The following is a 24,772-nucleotide window of genomic DNA, read 5'->3' as shown; positions in this document are numbered from 1 at the left end:
ACCCCAAAGTCTCTTTTACCTTTCATTCATCCATTCAATTGTATTTATAGAGCACTTACTGTGGGTAGAGCACTGTACTAAGTGCTTGGGAAGTACAAATCAGCAACAAATAGAGACGGTTCCTGCCCAACAGTGGGCTCACAGTCTAGAAAGGGGAGACAGACAACAAAACAAAACAGTACCTCATGTATAACCCCCCAAAATACCCAAATCGGAAGGTTTCATTCTGTTTCTGTTAGGATAAATCTCTTGCAAGTTGTGAATTCATTTATTCATTCATTCAATCATATTTATTGAGCGCTTATTCTGTGCAGAGCACTGTACTAAGCACTTGGGAAGTACAAGTTGGCAACAGATAGAGACGGTCCCTACCCAACAACAGGTTTCACAGTCTAGAAGGGGGAAACAGACAACAAAACAAAACATGTGGACAGGTGTCAAGTCGTCAGAATAAATAGAATTAAAGCTAGATGCACATCATTAACAAAATAAATAGAATAGTAAAATAGTAAATTTTGAATTGAACTAAAGTTCATAGATCAGTTAAAAATTCACAATATGTGCATTTCAGGCCCTGTGGTGACTGGGAATATTGGTTCACATGACTCTCATAAGTTTTAGGGTTACTTGAGATTGTGCTCTTTAAAACATGGATATGAGGGGTATATATTTTCAGTATTTTTTCATAGAAAATAATTGAAATAACTGCATCCTTCTGTGATTTCATACTCCCTGCACAGGCTAATTTTGGAGAATTGTGAGGATTTTTAATGGTTTTATCTTTTTTAAAAAAATGTTATTTGTTAACCACTTACTATAGTTCAGGCATTTTATTAAATGCTGGGGTAGATACAGTCTAGTCAGGTTGGGCACAGTCCGTGCCCCACATGAGGATCACAGTCTTAATCCTCATTTTACAGTTGAGGTAATCGAAGCACAGAGAAGTGAAGTGACTTGCCCAAGGTCACACAGCAGATAAATGGCAGAGCAGGGATTGGAACTGAGATCCTTTTGACTCCCAGGGCCATGCTGTATCCATTTAGTAATACTGTCTCCCTGAATTTTCTGCATTATTACTTGAATATGTGAAATCCCAACTCATTTTTTTGTGTTTCAATTACCATATCACTTATGTGTTACTACTCAGCCGTACGGTACCTGGTGAACCTAGATGTAAGTAAGATAATCAAGAATGCAACTCATGGTCCAAATAAAATATGACTAGGATGCATTTTCTAGGCTTCACAAGAGGTGCTAGAAAGGTCTTAAAACAATAAATCATAAAATCATCCTGAATCACCAGTGTGAGATATCAGCAGTAGGGACTCAAGGAGCAATGCTGTTCTCAATCTTTTGTTGTCCTGAGGATTTGGAAATAGTCAAATTTGGTGTTTGGGGGAAAAAAATGTATGCCCCATGGGCGCTGATATTAATCAATCAATGGTGTACATTGATTACTAGCTGTGTGCCAAGCACTATAATTTAATGGTGTGTTTCCGTTTAATTCCCTTATGGCAGAATCAGTGTTCTTAAAACTGAATTTGATGAGCTCAAGGTATCTTAGACCTAGTTTCTTTCATGTGATCTGGAAAATATATCTTACACTTTTTATGTTCACCTTCTTTTGATTTTCTTAGTACGTATATAAACATGCTTTCATTTACTTTATGTATGGTTATTGTTGCAACTATTAAATTCTACTCTACCCATCATTCAACAAAATCTAGTGAGTGCGTACTGTGTGCAGAGCATTGTACTAAACACTTGGAAAAGTACTATACTACAGAGTTGGTAGCTGTGAACCCTGCCCACAAGGAGTTTACAGTCTATGAAACTTGCAGTACTTGCATTTGTATTGTCAGTATTTTAGCAAACTCTTGGTTTAGTGTAAAATAATTCTATATTACCATCTGCCTTGGCACCCTCTGAAAAGAGTTCAGAATAAAAATTAATGTGAATGCACTTAGTTACCTAGCTTCTGTTGAGTAATACCAGAAAAGTTTTTTTGATCGTAACTTAATAAACACATTTATATAAAGATGCATAAATTGAAATGTAATCATTTTGACATTTATGTGATAAAAATACCAAGATTTATGGTATCTTGATTTTCATTACTATTATTCAGAAACTTCATTTTAAAAATTATTTTCCCCAAAAGGGGATTTTAACCCAAAATGTTCAAGTGAGACTAGGATTATGAAACGATAATAAGAGATCAACTATCAATATTCAGATTTTTAGTAGGCTTATATAAAATGCAATGGAGTAGAACCAGATTGTGAAAATTCTTTACAATAGTAAATGAGGTGGGTTAAAAATGTTATTGTTTCTAGTGGACGTAATGCAATACAACAGAAATGTTCTATATTAATGTGTTCATTTCAAGGGGGAAAAGTGATGACAAATTGTCCAAGCAATTTTATCAAGCAGTAAACTCCTAAAGCTTACTCTAAGACAAATAGTTAATCAAATAGTTGTTGAAAGTCCAGTTGTCCACAAAATAGTCATCTACACCAATCCTTCCCCTAGCCTTTACCATCTTTCCTAACCCTATAGGCAGCAACACTATCTCATAAGCCAGTAAGTAACCTTAGCATTATCCTGGACTCATCTCTATCCTTCAACGTACATATCTAATCCGTCCCCAAATCCTGTCAGCTTTACCATCAAAACATTGCTAAAATCTGCCCTTTCCTCTGCTATTATCCTGCTACCAAGCATTTGTCATATCCCACTTGCACTGCTTCATCAGCCTAGTCACTGACCTCCCTGCTTCCTGTCTCTCTGCACTCCAGTCTCTACTTCATTTTGCTGCACAGGTCACTTTTCTAAAAAACTGTTCTGTCCACATCTTTCCACTCCCCAGGAGTCTCCAGTGGTTGCCCATCCATCTCCATATCAAATAGAAACTCCTAACCAATGGCTTTAAAGTACTTAATCAGCTCACCCACTCCTATCTTACCTCACTGATTTCCCACTACATTTAATCAATCAATCAATTGTATTTATTGAGTGCTTACTGTGTGCAGAGCACTGTACTAAGCACTTGGGAAGTACAAGTTCGCAACATATAGAGACAGTCTCTACCCAAGTGTGGGCTCACAGTCTAGAAGGGGGAGACAGAGAACAAAACCAAACATATTAACAAAATAAAATAAATAGAATAGATATGTACAAATAAAATAAATAAATAAATAGAGTAATAACTATGTACAAACATATACATATATACAGGTGCTGTGGGGAAGGGAAAGAGGTAAGGCAGTGGGGATGGAGAAGGGGAGGAGGGGGAGAGGAAGGAGGGGGCTCAGTTTGGGAAGGCCTCCTGGAGGAGGTGAGCTCTCATTAGGGCCTTGAAGGGAGGAAGAGAGCTAGCTTGGCAGATGTTGGGAGAGAGGGCATTCCAGGCCAGGGGGATGACTTGGGCCAGGGGTCGATGGCGGGACAGGCAAGAACAAGGCAGGGTGAGGAGATTAGCAGCAGAGGAGTGGAGGGTGCAGGCTGGGCTGTAGAAGGAGAGAAGGGAGGTGAGGTAGGAGGGGGCTAGGTGATGGAGAGCCTTGAAGCCAAGGGTGAGGAGTTTCTGCATGATGCGTAGGTTGATTGGGAGCCACTGGAGATTTTTGAGGAGAGGAGTAACATGTCCAGAGCATTTCTGGACAAAGACAATCCGGGCAGCGGCGTGAAGAATAGATTGAAGTGGGGAGAGACAGGAGGATGGGAGATCAGTGAGGAGGCTGATGCAGTAGTCCAGACAGGATAGGATGAGAGCTTAAACGAGTAGGGTAGCGGTTTGGATGGAGAGGAAAGGGCGGATCTTGGCAATGTTGCAGAGCTGAGACCGGCGGGTTTTGGTGACGGCTTGGATGTGAGGGGTGAATGAGAGAGCGGAATTGAGGATGACACCAGGGTTGCGGGCCTGTGAGATGGGAAGGATGGCAGGGCCGTCAACAGTGATGGGAAAGTCAGGGAGAGGACAGGGTTTGGGAGGGAAGACAAGGAGTTCAGTGTTGGACATGTTGAGTTTTAAGTGGCAGACAGACATCCAGATGGAGTTGCCCTGAAGGCAGGAGGAGATGCGAGCCTGGAGGGAACGGGGGCAGAGATGTAGATTTGGGTGTCATCAGCGTAGAGATGATAGTTGAAGCCATGGGAGCGAATGAGGTCACCAAGGCAGTGAGTGTAGATCAAGAACAGAAGGGGACGAAGAACTGAACCTTGAGGAGCCCCCACAGTAAGGAGATGGGAGGGGGAGGAGGAGCCTGCAAAAGAGACTGAGAATGAACGACCGGAGAGATAAGAGGAGAACCAGGAAAGGATGGAGTCTGTGAAGCCAAGGTTAGATAGCGTGTTGAGGAGAAGGGGGTGGTCCACCGTATCAAAGGCAGCTGAGAGGTCGAGGAGGATTAGGATAGAGTAGGAGCCATTGGATTTGGAAAGCAGGAGGTCATTGGTGACCTTTGAGACCTTTCTAGCCCTCCCACTTCATTTCTTTAATATCAGTTTATTCACTCCATCTCCCGACCATTGCCTCTGACCCTTAGCTCCACAGCTTCAATGTGGCCTGGAACTCCCTTCCTGGAACTCCCTTCCCCTTCATGTATGACAGACTACTACTCTCTCCACCTTCAAAGCCTTGTTAAAATCCTATGGCTTCCAAGAGGCCCTGCCAGATTGAATTCACTATTGTCCTACTCCCACAACTTTTTATATCACCTTTGCTCTTGGCTCTTTACATGTTAGTGATTGATATTCACCCCACCGTCAAAACCACAGTACCTATATACACATATATAATTTATTTATATTAATATCTGAATCCCTCTCTAGACTGTAAGTTCCTTGTAGGCAGAGAATGTGTCTACCAATTCTAATAAGTACCAAGCATGTAATACAGTGCTCTTCACACAGTAAGCCCCCAATAAATGCCATTCGTTGATTAATTGTATAAATTCTTCATACACTTCTATGCCTGCCTTAAGGCATTGAGCTGTTTCAATGATTGACATTTTCCAGAAGTTGAGTGTTTTATTTTTGGAACATCAAAGATGAGAATTTTTCAATATTTGGATGTAGAGTTTCCTGAGAAGACATGGATTCTTGGGAAGATGTTCGATGCACTTTTTAATTGTTCTTCCTTTGTAGTTGCTTCTTAAGAAATGCAGTTAGCTCCCTATGGGCAGGGACCATGTCTACCAACTTTGTTATATTGTTCTCTCCCAAGCGCTTAGAGTGCTCTGCTCACAGTAAGCACTCAAATATGCTTGATTCATTGAAATGAACAAGTGATGTTCTATTTTCATGGGAAGTTCCTTTTCTTAGAGAAAAGAAACAACATTTCTTTTTAAGCCACTTGTTCAAGTGGAGTAACCTGACTAGAGGATATTCCAAACAGTATCATGTTCTCTGGACAGGTCTATCTCCTTCATAATGTAGTTAGTGCCATTGTGACAGTTTTAAAGTGGCCTTCCAGTTCAGAAAAAAACATGTTACGCCAGACAAGAGTGACTAAATTAGCAGGCTTGTTCTGACAAGTAGAAGGTGACCAATCCCAATTTATTGTAAATTTTGAAGAATTGATTAGGACGTTTCCTCTCCATTCAGACCGCTACCCTGCTGGTTCAATGTCTCATCCTATCCTGACTGGATTACTGCCTCAGCCTCCTCTCTGATCTCCCATGCTCCTGTCTCTCCCCACTTCAATCTATACTTCACACTGCTGCCCAGATCATCTTTGTGGAGAAATGCTCTGGGCATGTTACTCCCCTCCTCAAAAATCTCCAGTGGCTACCAATCAACCTACGCATCAGGCAAAAACTCCTCACTCTTGGCTTCAAGACTCTCCATCACCTCACCCCCTCCTACCTTACATCCCTTCTTTCCTTCTACAGCCCAGCCCCCACCCTCTGCTTCTCTGCCGCTAACCTCCTCACTGTGCCTCATTCTCACCTGTCCCCCGTTGACCCCCGGCCCACGTCCTCCCCTGGCCTGGAATGCCCTCCCTCTGCACATCCACTAAGCTAGCTCTCTTCCTCCCTTCAAAGCCCTACTGAGAGCTCACCTCCTCCAGGAGGCCTTCCCAGACTGAGCCCCCTCCTTCCTCTCCCCCACCCCCTGCCCTACCTCCTTCCCCTCCCCACAGCACCTGCATGTTTGTTTGTACAGATTTATTACTCTATTTATTTTACTTGTACATATTTGCTATTCTATTTATTTTGTTTTGTTAGTATGTTTCGTTTTGTTGTCTGTCTCCCCCTTCTTGACTGTGAGCCTGTTGTTGGGTAGGGACCATCTCTATATGTTGCTAACTTGTACTTCCCAAACACTTAGTACAGTGCTCTGCACACAGTAAGTGCTCAATAAATATGATTGAATGAGTGAATGAATGAATGACATATGTCCATAATATGGGAATATCACCAAACAGGATTTCTAGGAATCTTTTTTTTAATAGTATTTGTTAAGCACTTACTATGTGTCAGACACTGTTCTAAGCACAGGGGTAGATGTAAGTTTCTTAGATTGGATGCAGTCCATGTCCCACATGGGGCTCACAGTCTTAGTAGGAAGAACAGGAGAACTGAGGCACAGAGAAGTTAAGTGATTTGCCCAAGGTCACAAAGCAAGCAATTGGCAGAGCCAGGATTAGAGCCTAGGTCCTCTGACTCCCAAGCCCGTGTTCTTTTCAGTAGGCCATACTGCTTCTCAAGAATGTTATATCTTGAGAACAAATTACCCCATATTAGGACTGTTTCAACAAAAAAGTCAGTTCTCCTTATTTCTGATTAACCCCAGAAATGTCAGAGTTTTAGAAATGCTTTTGCATACCCATCCGATGCCAATTGAGTAATTGTGTTCAGTGCTGTTTCTGTGTCATCACTTTACATATGCTGTCATTACGTTCAGGAGATAATGCTGACAATTACAATTGGTATCAGAAAGGAAAATCCTATTGTGCTTTTCATGAAAATAGACAGTTGGGTAATTTTAACTAGCTCTCTTAATTTAAAAACAAAATATATAACTGAAACTTGTAAATGGTCTCTTCTTGACTATTCTTTAAACTTTTTATCCAGGGTACTGTATATTGTAGTTTCAGTACCTCTACAGCCTTCCTTGTTCGAGTGAACAAAATGTGGCAAAGACAACATTCTCAAAACCATGGCTTGTCTATTTGAATATTTCTTACTACCTAAAGCATCTGAAGTGGACTTATCACAGATCCTAACAAGAAAATTGGTATTTTTTTCCAAACATAGTCTATGGTTTTAGTATTTCAGTAGCATATTAATGATGACAGTATTTCTTACCCACATCTTGCTTAGTAATATACAAGGAGTTTGGTGTACATTTTCAAAAACAGGCTACATTTCTGTGGATTTTCATTCTAAGAGAAATGAGAATACAAGTGTAAACCAAACATAGATACTACCAAAAAAAAAAAATACTGTGATTGTGTTTCTAGCTTGAGAATGCTAGTCCAGAAAGTTTCCTCCAGGACAGACCAGTACCATCTGAACATAATTAATTTAGTCATCATATTGATTAAGTGCCTAATGTGTACCAAACACTGTAGTAAGCACTGGGATAGATAAAAGATAATCAGGTCCCACCTAAGTATGAGGGAGAACAGGTTCTGAAATCCCCATTTTGCAAATGAGGGAACTGAGGCACAGAGAAGTTGAGTGACTTGCCCAAGGTCACACCGCAGACAAATGGTGGAGCTGGGACTCGGACACAGGTTCTCTGACTCCCAGGCCCGTGTTCTTTCTACTAGGGCATGCTGCTTCTGTATATTATAGAAAGCTTACGTAAAACATCAGAAAAATGATGAGAAACATGTTCAGAGGATTGCTGGACGGGAAACTTTATTTGCCCCAACATTGGAGACATTGTACATATTTTATTCTGTTCTAAAGCATTTTTATTGTTTTCAGGTTAGCATGGCATTATTAAAAGAACTCGATGAAAGACTGTTTGAAAATTACACTGAGTTGAAAGCAGATCAAAACAGGTAATTTTTTATTTATATTTTCATTCATTCAAAGTGAATCTAGGAACAATCAATATGACATGTTTTTATGAAATGTTTATGCTTTACTTCTTTCCCATTAATTCACCTTTTCTCAAATTTACCATCTGACCTGAGCTCATTCTTTGTGTTTCAATCAGTGATATGTATTGGGCACTTTCATTCATTCATTCATTCATTCATTCATTCATTCATTCATTCATTCATTCATTCAATTGTATTTATCGAGCGTGTACTGTGTGCAGAGCACTGTACTAAGCTCTTGGGAAGTATATGTTGGCAACATATACAGACAGTTCGTACCCAACAACGGGCTCACAGTGTAGAAGGGGGTGGCAGACAAGAAAACAAAACATGTGGACAGGTGTCAAGTCGTCAGAACACATCATTAACAAAATAAATAGAATAGTAAATATGTACAAGTAAAATAAATAGAGTAATAAATCTGTACAAACATATATACAGGTGCTTTGGGGAGGGGAAGGAGGTAGGATGGGGGTTGGGGAGGGGGAAGAGAGGGAGAGGAAGGAGGGAGCTCTGGGAGGGCCTCCTAGAGTAGGTGAGCTCACAGTAAGGTTTTTAAGGGAGGAAGAGAACCAGCTTGGCAGATGTGTGGAGGGAGGGCATTCTAAGCCAGGGGGAGGAGGTGGGCCGGGGGTCGACAGCGGGACAGGCAAGAACGAGCTACACCATGGAGGTTAGCAGCAGAGGAGCGCAGCGCGCAGACTGGGCTGTAGAAGGAGAGAAGGGAGATGAGGTAGGAGGGGGCAAGAGCCTTCAAGAGCTTCAAGAGCCTTGAAGCCGAGATTGAGGAGTTTTTGCTTGATGCGTAGGTTGACTGGCAACCACTGGAGATTTTTGAGGAGGGGAGTAACATGCCCAGAGCATTTCTGCACGCAGATGATCTGGGCAGCAGCATTAAGTATAGACTGAAGTGGGGAGAGACAGGAGGATGGGAGATCAGAGAGGAGGCTGATGCATCCTATCTAGTCAGGATAGGATGAGAGATTGAACCAGCAGGATAGCAGTTTGGATGGAAAGGAAATGGCAGATCTTGGCGATGTTGCGGAGGTGAGATTGGCAGGTTTTGGTGACGGATAGGATGTGAGGGGTGAACGAGAGAGCGGAGTCGAATATGACACCAAGGTTGTGGGCTTGTGAGCCGGGAAGGATGGTAGTGCTGTCTACAGTGATGGGAAAGTCAGGGAGAGGGCAGGGATTGGGAGGGAAGATAAGGAGTTCAGTATAGTTGTTTTCTGTTTCATGAAGTTGTAGCTTGCAAATCAATAGAGTTCCACCTTCTGATTTACGCAGTATTTGCAGAGATTTTTTAGGATGCTCATGAAATCAGGAGCTCTACGTTTACATTAATCAGGTGCATGTAGGCTCATTGTGGGCAGGGAATGTGTCTGGTTATTGTTATATTGTACTCTCCCAAGTGCTTAGTAGAGCGTTTTGCCCACAGTAAGCCCTCAGTAAATATCACTGAATGAATGAATGCAGATCTTAAAAAAAATCCCTCTCAATAGATTTAACATGCATCATTTTAGCCAAGCAATCAAAATAGCAATGTCTATGATAATACGTGCTGAAGTGATATTGTATCATTATGGGACAAAGATTATTCAAATATGTCAACTTATCTATTTTGTCATTCTTACTTTAGGAAATTAACCTAGCACCTTTCTTCCAGAAAATGCAATTTGAAGTTTAATTCAAAATTAAGCATATTTATAATTGAATGAAAGTGCTTTTTCCAACCTAAGAATCAATATTTGAAAGCATATTGCATTAAAATGGAATGAAATTGGAAAGGAAACTTGAATTATTTCAAGTAATTCACTTTTCCTAAGATAAATTAAATATACTGCAGAAACTGGCCAAATCATAAAGCTTTTTAGGAAAATTGTCTTTCTTACTGGATTTTTACATTAAAAAAGGCTAGAGAAAAGTTAACCTTTCTTGAGGAAAAGAAACCTAAAGGAAACAATGGATTCTAAAGAGATGCACTCTCTTATCCACAAGATGATACCCCTTCATAAAACAAGGCAAAGAACTGAGTTGGAAAGTTGTCACTAATGCTTAACCTACCTGATGAGTACACAACACATACTGTGAGAATCGTTTTTGTCCATTGAGCATGTATTGCTTCCACTTCCCTACCAATAAAAAAATTAAACTTGTGTACTAAAATAGTTCCTCCCGTTATACCCAGTTAACTTTAACCTCAAATTATCTTTCCTTTAACTTTACTTCCATGTTTACTTACTGTGTCAGAAGAATTGTTTTGGTACATTTCTCATATTTCCAGTCCTAGTTATGTTTCCAAGAAATAATTTTTATGATTGAACTGGTGTTAATGTATTACATGGAAAATGTTCAACAGAAGTATTTTTTCATTCACTGTGCTACGTTTTCAAAAAGGAATATGCAAAGTTACAACTTGATATTTTACCTTACCTGTAAATTATTCAAAAGTCTCATTATCTTCTAATGACTGCATGTCGTTTCTTTGAGAAAATCCTGAAGTTCAGGTAACGGCAGGGTGATGATAGACATACACTACCTAATGATCAGCATATTTTGGAAAGGGCCGTTGAAAACACTGATCTCTTGGAAAAGCTCTAATACAGTTTTTGACTCTGCTTATATAATAAGAAGCCTAGTGTAATGTCCCATTCCAGTTTTATCCACAGAGGGATATTTTGTTTTTTGTTGACTGAATCTGGAAGGAAAGGTTTATCAGTGAACAGTAACAGTAGAAATGTGACACACTTCAAAAACAGCAGGTCTTTTGGTAATTGCATTATGATCATAAATCCAAATTTCTTAACAAGATATTGAGATGGAACCTATAAAATGTTTTCCTGAAAACTTAGTCTTGTGAGTCATGTAAAAAAATTACATATAGTAATTCTAGTATACTTTGAAGAAGAGTTGGGTATTCCCCATTTTACTGTCACACATCAGCTTCCTATCATTCCCTGAACTCTGAAGTCTATAATAGTTTATTTTATAGTTTATAGTTCACTAAACTAAAATATAGTTTACTATAATAGTTCACTGCAGTGTTCCTTTTCTTTGGGCTTGATTAGATCATTCTGCATGGCATACATAGGAAAAACAGGTTTACCATACCATGCTATAAACAATGTCTGTTTTGCCTAACTGCTGATTATTCATCATTTTTACTTTTCCATTGGGTGATTTTTAGGTTTAATCCCAACCTCCTTAAAACTAAGTTGATATCATTTATCACATGGACTTTTATGAAATTGATGGAAGTTTGTAAAGTGTTTTAACCTCTTGAGAAGAAATAAGAAGTCTGGAAATTTATGTTGCCAAATAGACGTGTATCCTCAAAACAGTGATTATGTTTTTTTCATAATATTTGTTAAGCTCTTATTATGTGCTAAGCCCTGGGGTAGATGCAAACTAATCATTTTGGGTACAGTCCCTGTCCCACATAGAGCTCACAGTTTTAATCCCCATTTTACAGATGAGGAAACTGAGGCACAGAGAAGTGAAATGACTTTCTCCGGGTCACACAGCTGACAAGTGGTGGAGCTGGGATTAGAACCCAGGTCCTTCTGTTAGTTATGAACCGAGACCACAGCCTCTCTTCTAGTAGCAATGAAATCCCACATGGGTCTATGTTTCGTTTAGCCTCTTTCTGACTCATTATTTTCCTCTGCCAAGCAAATTTTAATTTCTTGTAACTATTGAAATGCCCTTTAAACATCTTAAAGGAGGTGTTTTTTTAAATCTTAAAATCTTAAACATCTAATGCGTGTTCCTATGCTGCATGAAAATAATAATTGAAAGTGGAGCACATTATTAGTCCAATGTGAAGTATTCAGCAGTTTCTCAGTTTGTCAGCTTCCTATGAATTCATAGTACTTATCACATGGGTTTACCCAGGAATAATAATCTTTTTTATCTAAACATCATCTGTATAAATTAATAAAGGCTATTAGAATTATCAGTTCTGATGCCTTGCAGGAATAATTCACTTTTAACTATTTTACTCAATTGATTTCTATTTAGTTACTGTTTTTGTAGCATTCTGGAACCGGTGCTGTCATAGCCTTGATGTGATGTTTTGGACTTTTGTTTATAGCACTTATATGTAGCTCCTTGAATGCCAATTAACTCACTGTGCCTCTGTCTCATCTATCTTACCGCCAGTGCCTTGCCCACATCCTCCCTCTGCCCTGGAACTCCTTCCAACTTCATATCCGACAGACCACCACTCACTCCACCTTTCAAAACCCTACTAAGATAACATTTCCTCCAAGAGACTTTATCTGACTGAGCCCTCATTTCCCCTACTAGTCCTCTGCACTTAATAATAATAATAATAACACATTAAGTGCTTACTATGTGCAAAGCACTGTTCTAAGTGCTGGGGAGGTTACAAGGTGATCATGTTGTCCCATGGGGGGCCTACAATCTTAATCCCCATTTTTACAGATGAGGTAACTTGATTCTGAACCCCTTAAACACTGCATATTCACCCCACTCTCAGCCCCACAGCACTCCTGTACATATCCTAAACTCTTCCATTTCCCTTACCTGTAATTTATTTTAATGTCTGTCTACCTCTCTACTCTATAAGCTTCTTGTGGACAGTGATTGTATTTAGTACTTTTATTGTACTGCACTCAACTAAGCATTTGGTACCGTATTCTGCACACAGTAAGCAGTCAGTACATATAATAATAATTATGGTATTTGTTTAGCACTTACTATGTGCCAAGCACTGTCTAAGTGCCTGGGGTAGGTACAAGGTAATCAGGTTGTCCCACGTGGGGCTCACAGTCTTAATCCCCATTTTACAAATAGGTAGCTGAAGCACAGAGAAGTGGCTTGTCCAAGGTCACACAGCAAACAAGTGTCCTCTGAGTCTCAAGCCAAACTGAGGCTCTTTCCAATAAGCCATGCAGCTTCTCTAGGTAGTGCATTTGAGAAAGGTATTTTGTTTCAGAAAGTTGACATTTTGGGTTTGATCTTCTCCAGGGTGATGTTTATTCATTGTAAAATGGCCTGGGCTTATTGAGGTCATCATAGCTGAAGTCTGTGAGATGATTTGGATTGTGGTTTATTACTTTGCTCTAATTGTTTTGTGAGTTGGTCGTCAGAAAAAGTGGGTACATTCTGTGATCATGAAATAGAATAGCTCTGAGACTTTATTTGCAGTGGGCAGTACCATGTCCTCACTCATTTATTAAGTATGACTCCTAATGAGGGTTGGGGGTATTTTCCAAAGACCTATACCCAGATGCAGACAGCTGGAGATCAGGCAGCAAATCAAGCCTTCTCTATATGAAGGAACCATGTTCCGAGCATATGGGACTTCATTTATTAAAACCCCTTAAATTAAAAAAAAGAGTATATATGCCAGTATTGTAGCAAAAAGCTAATATGGTATACTTGAGTGATACATTTTTGCACTAACCAGCAACTACTTTCTGAATTCTAGAGCGAGCATTCGAGTAATTCAATCAAGAAGTTACATAAAAAATGCCATTTCAGGGTAAGAGCAGTGCATCCAACACAGAATTCTTCACCCACCTTGTTGCCAACAGGTTTCCTGGAGAACAGTACAATACAGAAGATGGTTCTTGACTCACTAAGATGAAGCTTTATTTGGAAAAAAAAATGGTTGCACTTTCCATTCCAAGAGCAAATAAAAAAATACATTCTAGTTACAGTTGATCTCTGAGCTTCTCAAAGCATCTGTGGAACAAGGAGAACCCAAACTGTTATAAGGGTCACTAGCTAAGGACAAGCACCTTCCCTTTTTAAAGAAAGCAAAGGTGGCCATTGACCACATTCTGTTGACATTTCCCCACTTGAATTAGCATCATTATTTTTCTTAGCTAAATTGAACTTTAATCATTGTGATTTCATATTCATTTTCAGTCAGTCTGGCCCTGAGTTGATTGGGAAATCACACTAGTGGGGTGAGAAGAAAGCAAAGTTAAACTGCATCATTAGCAAATTGATATGGTCCTGCAGGCTATATTCAAGCCCATTTGAGACAGGGTGTGAGGGTCTGATTATCTGGAATCTACCACAGCTTTTTGCACTTTGTTTGGCTTAATACATATATAGTTAACTATTTATTGAGCCCTCCAGTTCCACCTCCAAGTGGAGTTCACTGAGCAAAAATTTAGGAAAAAATAGATTATATAGATTCATTCATTCATTGTCAGTCAGTCATATTTATTGAGCGCTTACTGTGTGCAGAGCACTGTACTAAGCCTCGGGAAGTACAAGTTGGCAACATATAGAGACGGTCCGTACCGAACAACGGGCTCACAGTCTAGAAGGGGGAATATAGATAACATATCTAAATGTATACATATGCAATTTTCCTTCCTATTATTATTTTGTCTTCGTCTAAAGTGCTGTTGTCTGTGTGAGTTCTGACCTCCCCCAAAGGCATTGTGTATATCTCATTACCTCACCTAAGGTAGCTAGATACACAAGACATTAATGGTTTTGTTTACTAAGTGTTACAAGTATTTACAAAGTAAATACTGCAGGTGTATCTAGGACAAGTGATTCAGAAATACTGGAGTCCTATCCCTATTTCTGCCTAGAATTTGCACTATCACTGTTGATAGTTTACTTATCTTCCAATTTCTTGATTCTTGTAAAAAGAGATTAATGCCTCCTATTCAGGAGTGGTTATGAGAAAATAGTAAGTGCCACAAATATAATACATTACGGTGAACAGCTTACATTAGTAGATGAAGCTGTATTGGCAAATCTAATTTGCTCTCACTCAGGGAAAAAATATTACAAGGTGTCTACAGAAACAAAGTGCTTTGTATGATTTGAGATTTTTGGCACAGTTGCTATGTTGGAAAGCTAAATTTAGAAATTGTCAGGATTGGCATAAGATTGGTACCGTCATGCAAAAAATGACTTCCCAATGTACATGACCAAAATAAAACTATAAAACTCAATCATTAGAAAGGAAGTTAAGACTTCCTAATGTTCATTCATTCATTCAATTGTATTTATTGAGCGCTTACTGTGTGCAGAGCACTGTACTAAGCGCTTGGAAAGTCCAAGTTGGCAACACATAGAGACAGTCCCTACCCAACAGTGGGCTCACAGTCTAGAAGGGGGAGACAGACAACAAAACAAAACATATTAACAAAGTAAAATAAATAAATAGAATATGTACAGGTAAAATAAATAACAAAACATATTAACAAAATAAAATAAATAAATAGAATACAGTCTAAGCCTCATTTTTAATTTTTTTTTCATTTTTTAATTATTTAATTAGTGGCCATTGTTTGTATTAATTCTTGAAATAACTACCTACTACTCTGGAATTTTAAAACTACTCACTAGGGAATATCATGTTCATGTTAGAACCTTTTCTAGTCAAGATTTAGTGACTTGAGCTTAAAATATGTAACAAAGTGCACATTGCAATTTTTTTCATTTCTTCTCAGTTCTCAGAATTTATGGTTGTGTAAAAAGGAGACTGAGGTTTAATTTCCCAAGACTAGAGGGGGAGATATTCTGACAAAGTGCCCATAGTTTAAAAAAAAAATCAAGTTGCTAGCTCTACATGGCAATTAGTTTTTCTATTTTGAATGCGAACTCTGGCCAGCCTCCACCCACATCCCTGCCTTGGTATTTGAGATTGTGTTTTCCAGGGATTTCCATTTATAAATTGGACAAGGGTTGGCTTGACTCTGGGGTAGGTCGACAGTGCTGTTGGAGTACCCACCATTCCTTTCACGTGGTTCCTTGCCTTTTTGCTGGGAATATCCCAGAGAGCCCTGCCTCCTCTCTGACCACTGAAAAGCACATCTGGAAAGTGGACATTTATTTGAGCCCAAAATGTGCCAACCTCTAAACCTTTCCTTGATAAATGTTGCATCGAGTAGGTAAATGAAAATAAGACCTCCATTGGGTGTATAACTTCCTAAGAGCAACAAACCAGGAAGTAAGTTACAATCAGGAAAAATTTAATTGGAATTCTTAATATCTGTGTTGCTGCCTGTAGTACTTTTGTAATACAAGCATCCTCACTCCATATTTTGAGAGGTTGAGAATATTTGTACAAAAGAAAATTTAAACTTAGACTGAGTCTTTTTTCAAGCCAGATTTTTGCCTAGAGTTCGTTGCTACTACCACCAAGCTGTAAGACACTTCAAAATTTTATTAGTGGTTAGGTGAGTTTAGAGGTTTAGACTTGCTCAATAATACTGAGTGTTCCCAATTATTAGAACACTTCACTTTGAGCAAGAAAACTGAAGACCATTCCCCATTCCAAGTCACTTAAGCCACTTACCACTGCCACTCACCATTTACAGAAAACTGAAGTTCAGATCACTTCCAAGTACTAACTAGGGGCTTTCTAACAATGTTCAAGTCTTGGTCATAAGTACTCTGAAACTCCAAGCACTTGCTTAGTGTTATGCTAACAAAAGATGTCAGAGTAGGGGTGCTGAAACTCATAATTGGCCAGTTTTTGAAAAAGAGGAACTCATTCACTTTCAAGAAAGAGAAGAGCAGCCAATCTGAGTATCACTCCATAATGTTCATTCGGGGCACTTAGAATCCATATTAAGCATAAAATTATTCTAGTTTAAAGGAAAAACAACTGCTATTGCTGATTAATCATAGTCCATCTGCCACCAGAGTTGCCAGATGTCGCAGTGGGACCCATGGGGACCTTTAGCATAGTTAATATTGCTCTCTAAGCACCTCCCTACCCCACCACATCACTTAATTTTTGGTGAGATTGAAGATAAGAGAGTGTGAGAGGAGAAGAAAAAGGGAGAGGGGCAACCATCTTTAAAGTGTCTTCTCCCCAACCTAACATTTGTGACTCAACACCAATAAGGCTTATAAATCACTCCTAAGTCCAGTATAATAGCCCTGTCACTGAGGTCCAGAAGAATAGCCTCAAGTATCAAAATTATTTTCAGGTTTGTGGAATGATAAACCTACCCTTGATCCTTTAAAGATTTCTTTCTAATGCTGAAGGTGACAAAAAGTCTACAACAAGAATGCTTTTCTGGAGATGAATATAGACTCCATGCTATGACAATTCTATATGAGCAATCAGAAAGTATTTGGGAAATCAAAATGACAAGAATTTATCAAGCTCCTGTAGAATAATGTAGTGGACATCTTTCATTCTCAGCGATGGAGATCTTTGAGTAGTGTCTGTCAACTCTCTGTATTGTACTCTCTTAAGAACTTAGTACAGTATTCTTCATACAGTAAGCACTGATGCACTGTTAGCTTTTGTCAATGTCATGCATCCTGCTTTCCTCATTATTGATATTCTTTTCCTGACATTGTCATGGAAGCTGTTTTATCACTCCATGAGGTCCCTTTGTCTTCTCCCCCCTTTCTTCTTTCCTTCTTCCATTGCTTTTCTTTCCTTTATTTTTACCACCTATCCCTATTCCTTGTGCCTACCACATTGCACCTTCCCATCTCTTTCTCTCTGTGACATGAGTTGACATTCAATCGATGAGTGGTATTTATTGAATGCTTACTGTGTGTAGAACACTGTAGGAAAAATTTAGGAGATGACTATGCCAAGGAGGATGTAGACAGGATTCTTCCTGCAAGGAGCTTGCAGACTAAAAAGGGAGACAAACATTAAAACAAGAGAAATGGCAGTAGCTTCATAAGTGCTGTAAGGCTGGGGATGGGATGAATAGCAAGTGCTTAAGGGATACAGATTCAAATGCCTAGGTGACTCAAAAAGGAGGAGAAATAGGGGAATGCCTATTGGAAACCTTTTCTTTTCTATGGAATGATTTGTTCATTGCTTATCATATCTACAAAGCTATTTGCAGAAGTATTTACAGTACTTACCTTATCCTCTTTTATTGCATATCAAGTTTTCTTCCTTTGCCACCCTGCTACATGTTTTAGAAATGATGTATATTGAGAGAAAAGACCCAAACTGTAAAAAGAAAGCAACTTGAAAAATTTTATTTATTGAAAAAGAAAGTGTGGTGTGGGGGGGGTTAAGTTATAATTCTAAACCCTACAAAGATGGACAAAACCCATTTAATTTTGAATGCAGTGTTTGATTGAGAAACATGTAGCAGTGGACACACCCTTTCCCCCATGGGCCTCAAGTCTTCATCCCTGTTTTACAAATGAGGTAATTGAAGCACAGAGAAGTGAAGTGATATGCCCAAGGTCACACACCAGACAAGTGGCAGAGCTGTGATTAGAACCCAAGTCCTTCTGACTCCCAGGCTGTATCCACTAGGCCATGCTGCTTAAGATATCCTTCTGGTGTTTATTTACACTCAAGTGTGTACATGTATACACGCACATTTCTAGCCATCCTTGGTAATTGAAAATAGCACTAGGTTATTGAAATCCTAACCAAACATGCACTTATGGCTGAAAAGGCCATGTACATGAAAGTCCTCCCAACACTCTGTTCATGTGAAGATAGTATTTTGTCCAGCTATTGTGCTTGATATTTGCAGTTCTTGTCTCTAGCTCCCTGTGTGCAGGGGACATGTCTGCAGACCCCATTGCATTGCGCTCTCCCAAGCACTTAGTAAAAGGCTCTGCACACAGAAAGCGCTCTATAAATACTGTTGATTGATTGAGTGATTGATTCAAGTCCACCTCGTGGCATCCCAGTCTTCACAAAGAATCCATTCAAGGAGAACAGTCCTATTCCTTGTTTTCCACACACCAGTCTAGACTGTCTCTTGCAGTTGTCTGTCTGCAGGACTGCTTTATTTTGGGACTGGTTTACTAAGTCAGTTGAGCTAAGTTCAAGGTGTTTGTCCAACAGTTTCCCTGAAACTATAAGAATAAGCAGATTACGTAGAAGGTATAGTACTGTTTAAACAAATCTTCGTTGCTGTGCTTGAGGATGCCAGGAGAGCCTGGAAGCTGGGCAAGACTCCCTATTCAACCGTTTTTGAGCATTACTGAAATTCCTTCCAAAGCTATTCAAGGACTGCTGTATGCAGATGACTATACTCTAGGGTACATTCAACAGAAGACATTCAAATAAATAAGATCCACTTTGCAGGGAAAGTAGAGCCCTGACAGTTAGCTTTAAGAAGACTGGTGTTGTGAGTAGCCTGCATACAACTAACTCTACTGGCAATATGGAACTTTTAAATGACCACCTAATTTTACTACCTCTGTAGTAAAATAATGCAATGATAAAGTGAAACATAACATAAAGAGGGCCAGCATGTCTCTAGGGAGAATGACCAAATTTCATGACAACACAGCATCATGTGTATTACCTCTCAGCTGTGATGTCCAGCCTTCTAAATGGCAATGAAATACCTCCAAAGGCATGTGTGGTTTCAGACTGTGAGCCCACTGTGGGCAGCGATTGTCTCTATTTGTTGCTAAATTGTACTTCCCAAGAGTTTAGTACAGTGTTCTGCACACAGTAGGCACTCAATAAATGTGATTTAGTGAATGAATAAATGAGTGTTTTCATTATTCATTCAATCATATTTCTTGAGCGCTTACTGTGTGGAGAGCACTGTACTAAGCGCTTGGGAAGTACAAGTTGGCACTACTCAACAACGGGCTCACAGTCTAAAAGGGGGAGACAAACAACAAAACAAAACATGTGGACAGGTGTCACGTCATCAGAATAAATAGAAGTAAAGGTAGATGCACATCATTAAAAAATAAATAGAATAGTAAATATATACAAGTAAAATAAATAGAGCACTAAATCTGTACAAACATATATACAGGTGCTGTGGGGAGGGGAAGGAGGTAGGGCGGTTTTCTTCTCGCCCTGCAATGTTGCTTTTGCACTATCACTCCTCCCCCTTCCCTTTCCTTCCCTTCCTTTGAAGCCGACATTATTCGCCTCTAGCATCCCCTCCAGATTCTTGTAGCTGTCATCTACTGCCCCCTGCCCTGCCCCCACCTCCAACTTCTTTAACGATTTTGACCCCTTCCTCACCTTCCTTCTCTTCTTTTCCATGCCCTCTCTGATCCTTAGAGACTTCAACATCCACATGGATATCCCTGGTGACTCCTCTGCCTCCTGCCTTCTATCTCTCCTTGATGCTGCCAACCTCTTGCTCCACCCCACCTCTCCCACTCACCAACTTGGTCACACCCTCGACCTTATCATCTCCTACCGCTGCACTGTCTCTACCCTCACTAACTCTGAAATCCCTCTCTGATCATAACCTTCTCACCCGCCTCCTCACACTCCTTTCCCCTGTAAATCTATATTACTTCCTCACAGAGACCTCTGCTGTATTGACCCCATCAATCTTTCTGAGTGCTTCACACCCCACCTCGCCTCCTTTTCCTCTCTACCCAATCTTGATGATCAGATTACTGCTGTCAACTCTACCCTCTCTACTCAGCTCAACTCGCTCTCTCCCCTTTCTCTTTGCCGCTCGCGTACCACTAACCCACAGCCCTGGATCACTGCCACTGTCTACCTCCTTTGCTCTTACGCTCGAGCTGCTGAACACTGCCGGCAAAAGTCTAAACACCATGCTAACTTCCTTCCCTTCAAGTTAATCCTTTCCTGCCTTAACTCTGCCCTCTCCACTGCCAGACAAAACTATTTCTTCTCCCTTATTGACACCCATGCCCATCATCCCGTCAGCTCTTCCGTACATTTAACTGCCTTCTAAGGCCCCTGGTTCCTCCCCGTCCTCCTTCCCGCACCCCCAACGATCTGGCCTCCTACTTCATTAATTAAAATTAAATCCATCAGGTCTGAGCTCCGCAAAGTCACCCCCCACCCTTCCACACCCCCTTGCTCTCAACACTCTCTGCTACTCTGCCATCCCTCCCAGCAGTATCATCAGAGGAGATCTCCTCCCTCCTCTCAAGTGCTACTCCAGCCACCTGTGCTTCTGACCCTATTCCCTCTCATCTTATGAAATCTCTCGCTCCGTCCCTTCTCCCCTCCTTAACTTCCATCTTCAACTGCTCACTCTCCACTGGCTCCTTCCCCTCTCCCTTCAAACATGCCCACGTCTCTCCCACACTAAAAAAACCCTCTCTTGACCCCACCTCCTATTCTAGTTATCACCCTATCTCCATCCTACCATTCCTTTCCAAACTCCTTGAACGAGTCATCTAAACGCATGGCCTTGAATTCCTCAACACCAATTCTCTCCTCGACCCCCTCCAATCTGGCTTCTGTCCCCTATATTCCATGGAAACTGCCACCTCAAAGGTCACCAATGACCTCCTGCTTGCCAAATCCAGCGTCTCCTACTCTATCCTAATCCACCTCGACCTCTCAGCTGCCTTCAACACTGTGGACCACCCCCTTCTTCTCAACACACAATCCAACCTTGGCTTCACAGACTCTGTCCTCTCCTAGTTCTCCTCTCATCTCTCCAGCCGTTCATTCTCAGTCTCTTTTGTGGGCTCCTCCTCCACCTCCCATCCCCTAACTGTAGGGGTGCCTCAAGGGTCAGTTCTTGGTCCCATTCTGTTCTCTATCTACACTCACTCCCTTGGTGAACTCATTTGCTCCCACAGTTTCAACTATCATCTCTACGCTGATGATACCTAAATCTACATCCCTGCCCCTGCTCTCTCTATCACTCCAGGCTCGCATCTTCTCCTGCCTTCAGGACATCTCCATCTAGATGTCTGCCCGCCATCTAAAACTCAACATGTCCAGGACTGAACTCCTTATCTTCCATCCCAAACCCTGCCCTCTCCTTGACTTTCCCATCACTGTTGACGGCACCTCCATCATTCCCGTCTCACAAACCCGCAACATTGGTGTCATCCTCTACTCCACTCTCTTGTTCACCCCTCACATCCAATCAGTCACCAAAACCTGCCAGTCTCACCTCCACATCATTGACAAGATCCGCCCTTTCCTCTCCATCCAAACTGCTACCCTGCTGGTTCAATCTCTCATCCTATCCCAACTGGATTACTGCATCAACCTCCTCTTTGATCTCCTATCCTCCTGTCTCTTCCCACTTCAATCCATACTTCACACTGCTGCCCAGATCCTCTTTGTGCAGAAATGGTCTGGGCATGTTACTACCCTTCTCAAAAATCTCCAGTGGCTACCAATCAACCTATGCATCAGGCAAAAACTCCTCACCCTCGGCTTCAAGGCTCTCCATCACCTCACCCCCTCCTACCTCACCTCCCTTCTCTCCTTCTACAGCCCAGCCCTCACCCTCCGCTCCTCCACCGCTAATCTCCTCACCATACCTCGTTCTCACCTGTCCCGCCATCGACCCCCGGCCCACGTCATCCCCCGGGCCTGGAATGCCCTCCCTCCGCCCATCCGCCAAGCTAGCTCTCTTTCTCCCTTCAAGGCCCTGCTGAGAGCTCACCTCCTCCAGGAGGCCTTCCCAGACTGAACCCCTTCCTTCCTCTCCCCATCGTCCCCCTCTCCATCCCCCCATCTTACCTCCTTCCCTTCCCCACAGCACCTGTATATATGTATATATGTTTGTACATATTTATTACTCTATTTATTTATTTATTTATTTAATTTACTTGTACATATCTATCCTATTTATTTTATTTTGTTAGTATGTTTGGTCTTATTCTCTGTCTACCCCTTTTAGACTGTGAGCCCACTGTTGGGTAGGGACTGTCTCTATATGTTGCCAATTTGTACTTCCCAAGCTCTTAGTACAGTGCTCTGCACATAGTAAGCGCTCAATAAATATGATTGATTGATTGATTGATTGATTGATTGATTCAAGGCTCTCCATCACCTTGCCCTCTCCTACCTCACCTCCCTTCTCTCCTTCTACAGCCCAGCCCGCACCCTCCGCTCCTCTGCTGCTAACCTCGTCACTCTGCCTCATTCTCACTTGTTCCGCCATTGACCCCCAGCCCACATCATCCCACTGGCCTGGAATGCCCTCCCTCCACACATCTGCCGAGCTAGCTCTCTTCCTCCCTTCAAAACCCTACTGAGAGCTCACCTCCTCCAGGAGGCCTTCCCAAACTGAGCTCCCTCCTTTGTCTCCCCCTCCTCCCCCTCCCTATCCCCCCACCTTACCTCCTTCCCCTCCCCACAGCACCTGTATGTATGTATATATGTTTGTCATATTTATTACTCTATTTATTTATTTATTTATTTTATTTGTACATATTTATTCTATTTATTTTATTTTGTTTATATGTTTTGTTTTGTTGTCTGTCTCCCCCTTCTAGACTGTGAGCCCACTGTTGGGTAGGGAATGTCTCTATATGTTGCCAACTTGTACTTCCCAAGTCCTTAGTACAGTGCTTTGCACACAGTAAGCACTCAATAAATACGATTGAATGAATGAATGAAATGATGGGTAGGAGGAGAGGAAAAAGGGTGCTCAGTCTGGGAAGGCCTCCTGGAGTAGGTGAGCTCTCAGTAGGGCTTTGAATGGAGGAAGAGAGCTAGCTTAGCAGATGTGCAGAGGGAGGGCATTCCAGGCCTGGGGGAGGACATGGGCTAGAGGGTAGGAGGTTAGCAGCAGAGGAGTGGTGGGTGTGGGCTGGGCTGTAGAAGGAGAGAAGGGAGGTGAGGTAGGAGAGGGCAAGGTGATGGAGAGCCTTGAAGCTGAGAGTGAGGAGTTTTTGCCTGATGTGTAGGTTGACTGGTTCCCACTGGAGATTTTTGAGGAGGGGAGTAACATGCTCAGACCGTTTGTGCACAAAGATGATCCGGGCAGAGACCAGAGAGAAGGTTGATGCAGTAGTCCAGTCAGGATAGGGTGAGAGATTGAACCAGCAGAGTAGCGGTTTGGATGGAGAGGAAAGGGCAGATCTTGGCGTTGTTGTGGAGGTGAGACCGGCAGGTTTTGATGACTGATTGGATGTGAGGGGTGAACGAGAGAGTGGAGTCGAGGGTGACACCAAGGTTGCGGGCCTGTGAGACAGGAAGGATGGTAGTGCCGTCAACAGTGATGGGAAAGTCAGGAAGAGGGCACGGTTTGGGAGGGAAGATAAGGAGTTCAGTCTTGGACATATTGAGTTGTAGATGGTGGGCAGACATCGAGATGGAGATGTCCTGAAGGCAGGAGAAGACCCGAGCCCCAGGGAGGGAGAGAGAGCAGAGGCAGAGATGTAGATTTGGGTTTCAGCAACGTAGAGATGATAGTAGAAGCTGGGGGAGCGAATGAGTTCACCAAGGGAGTGAGTGTAGCTAGAGAACAGAAGGGGACCAAGAATTGACCCTTGAGGAACCCCTATAGTTAGGAGATGGGAGGGGGAGAAAGAGCCCACAAAGGAGACTGAGAATGAACGGCCGGAGAGATAAGAGGAGAACCAGGAGAGGACAGAGTCTGTAAAGCCAATGTTGGATAGTGTGTTGAGGAGAAGAAGGTGGTCCACAGTGTTGAAGACAGCTGAGAGGTCGAGGAGGATTAGAATGGAGTAGGAGCCACTGGATTTGGCAAGCAGGAGGTCATTGGTGACCTTTGAGAGGGCAGTTTTGGTGGAGTGTAGGGGATGGAAGCCAGATTGGAGGGGGTTGAAGAGAGAGTTGGCATTAAAGAATTCAAGGCAGCGGGTGTAGACAACTCGTTCAAGGAGTTTGGAAACGAATGGTAGGAGGGAGATAGGGCTATAACTAGAAGGAGAGGTGGGGTCAAGAGAGGGTTTTTTTAGTGTGGGAGAGACGTGGGCATGTTTGAAGGCAGAGGGGAAGGAACCAGTGGAGACTGAGTGGGTGAAGATGGAAGTTGAGAAGGGGAGGAGCGAAGGGGTGAGAGATTTCATAAGACGAGAGGGAATATG

The 24,772-nt window shown here is 41.6% G+C and overlaps 1 protein-coding gene across 1 annotated transcript in view; it reads left to right on the top strand.

Annotated features, from left to right (window-relative positions):
- The window catches only part of EXOC2 (exocyst complex component 2), a 254,838-nt gene that overhangs the window by 174,331 nt on the left and 55,735 nt on the right, over positions 1 to 24,772 (top strand). The window contains 2 exon segments of the mRNA XM_038768085.1: positions 7,937 to 8,017; positions 13,518 to 13,571. Coding sequence (XP_038624013.1) covers positions 7,937 to 8,017; positions 13,518 to 13,571 — 135 coding nt within the window.

This window comes from Tachyglossus aculeatus, chromosome Y2, assembly GCF_015852505.1.
Source record: "Tachyglossus aculeatus isolate mTacAcu1 chromosome Y2, mTacAcu1.pri, whole genome shotgun sequence".
NCBI lineage: Eukaryota > Metazoa > Chordata > Mammalia > Monotremata > Tachyglossidae > Tachyglossus > Tachyglossus aculeatus.
Note: the sequence above shows the minus strand (reverse complement) of the source record. Positions and strands in the feature narration are given on the sequence as shown.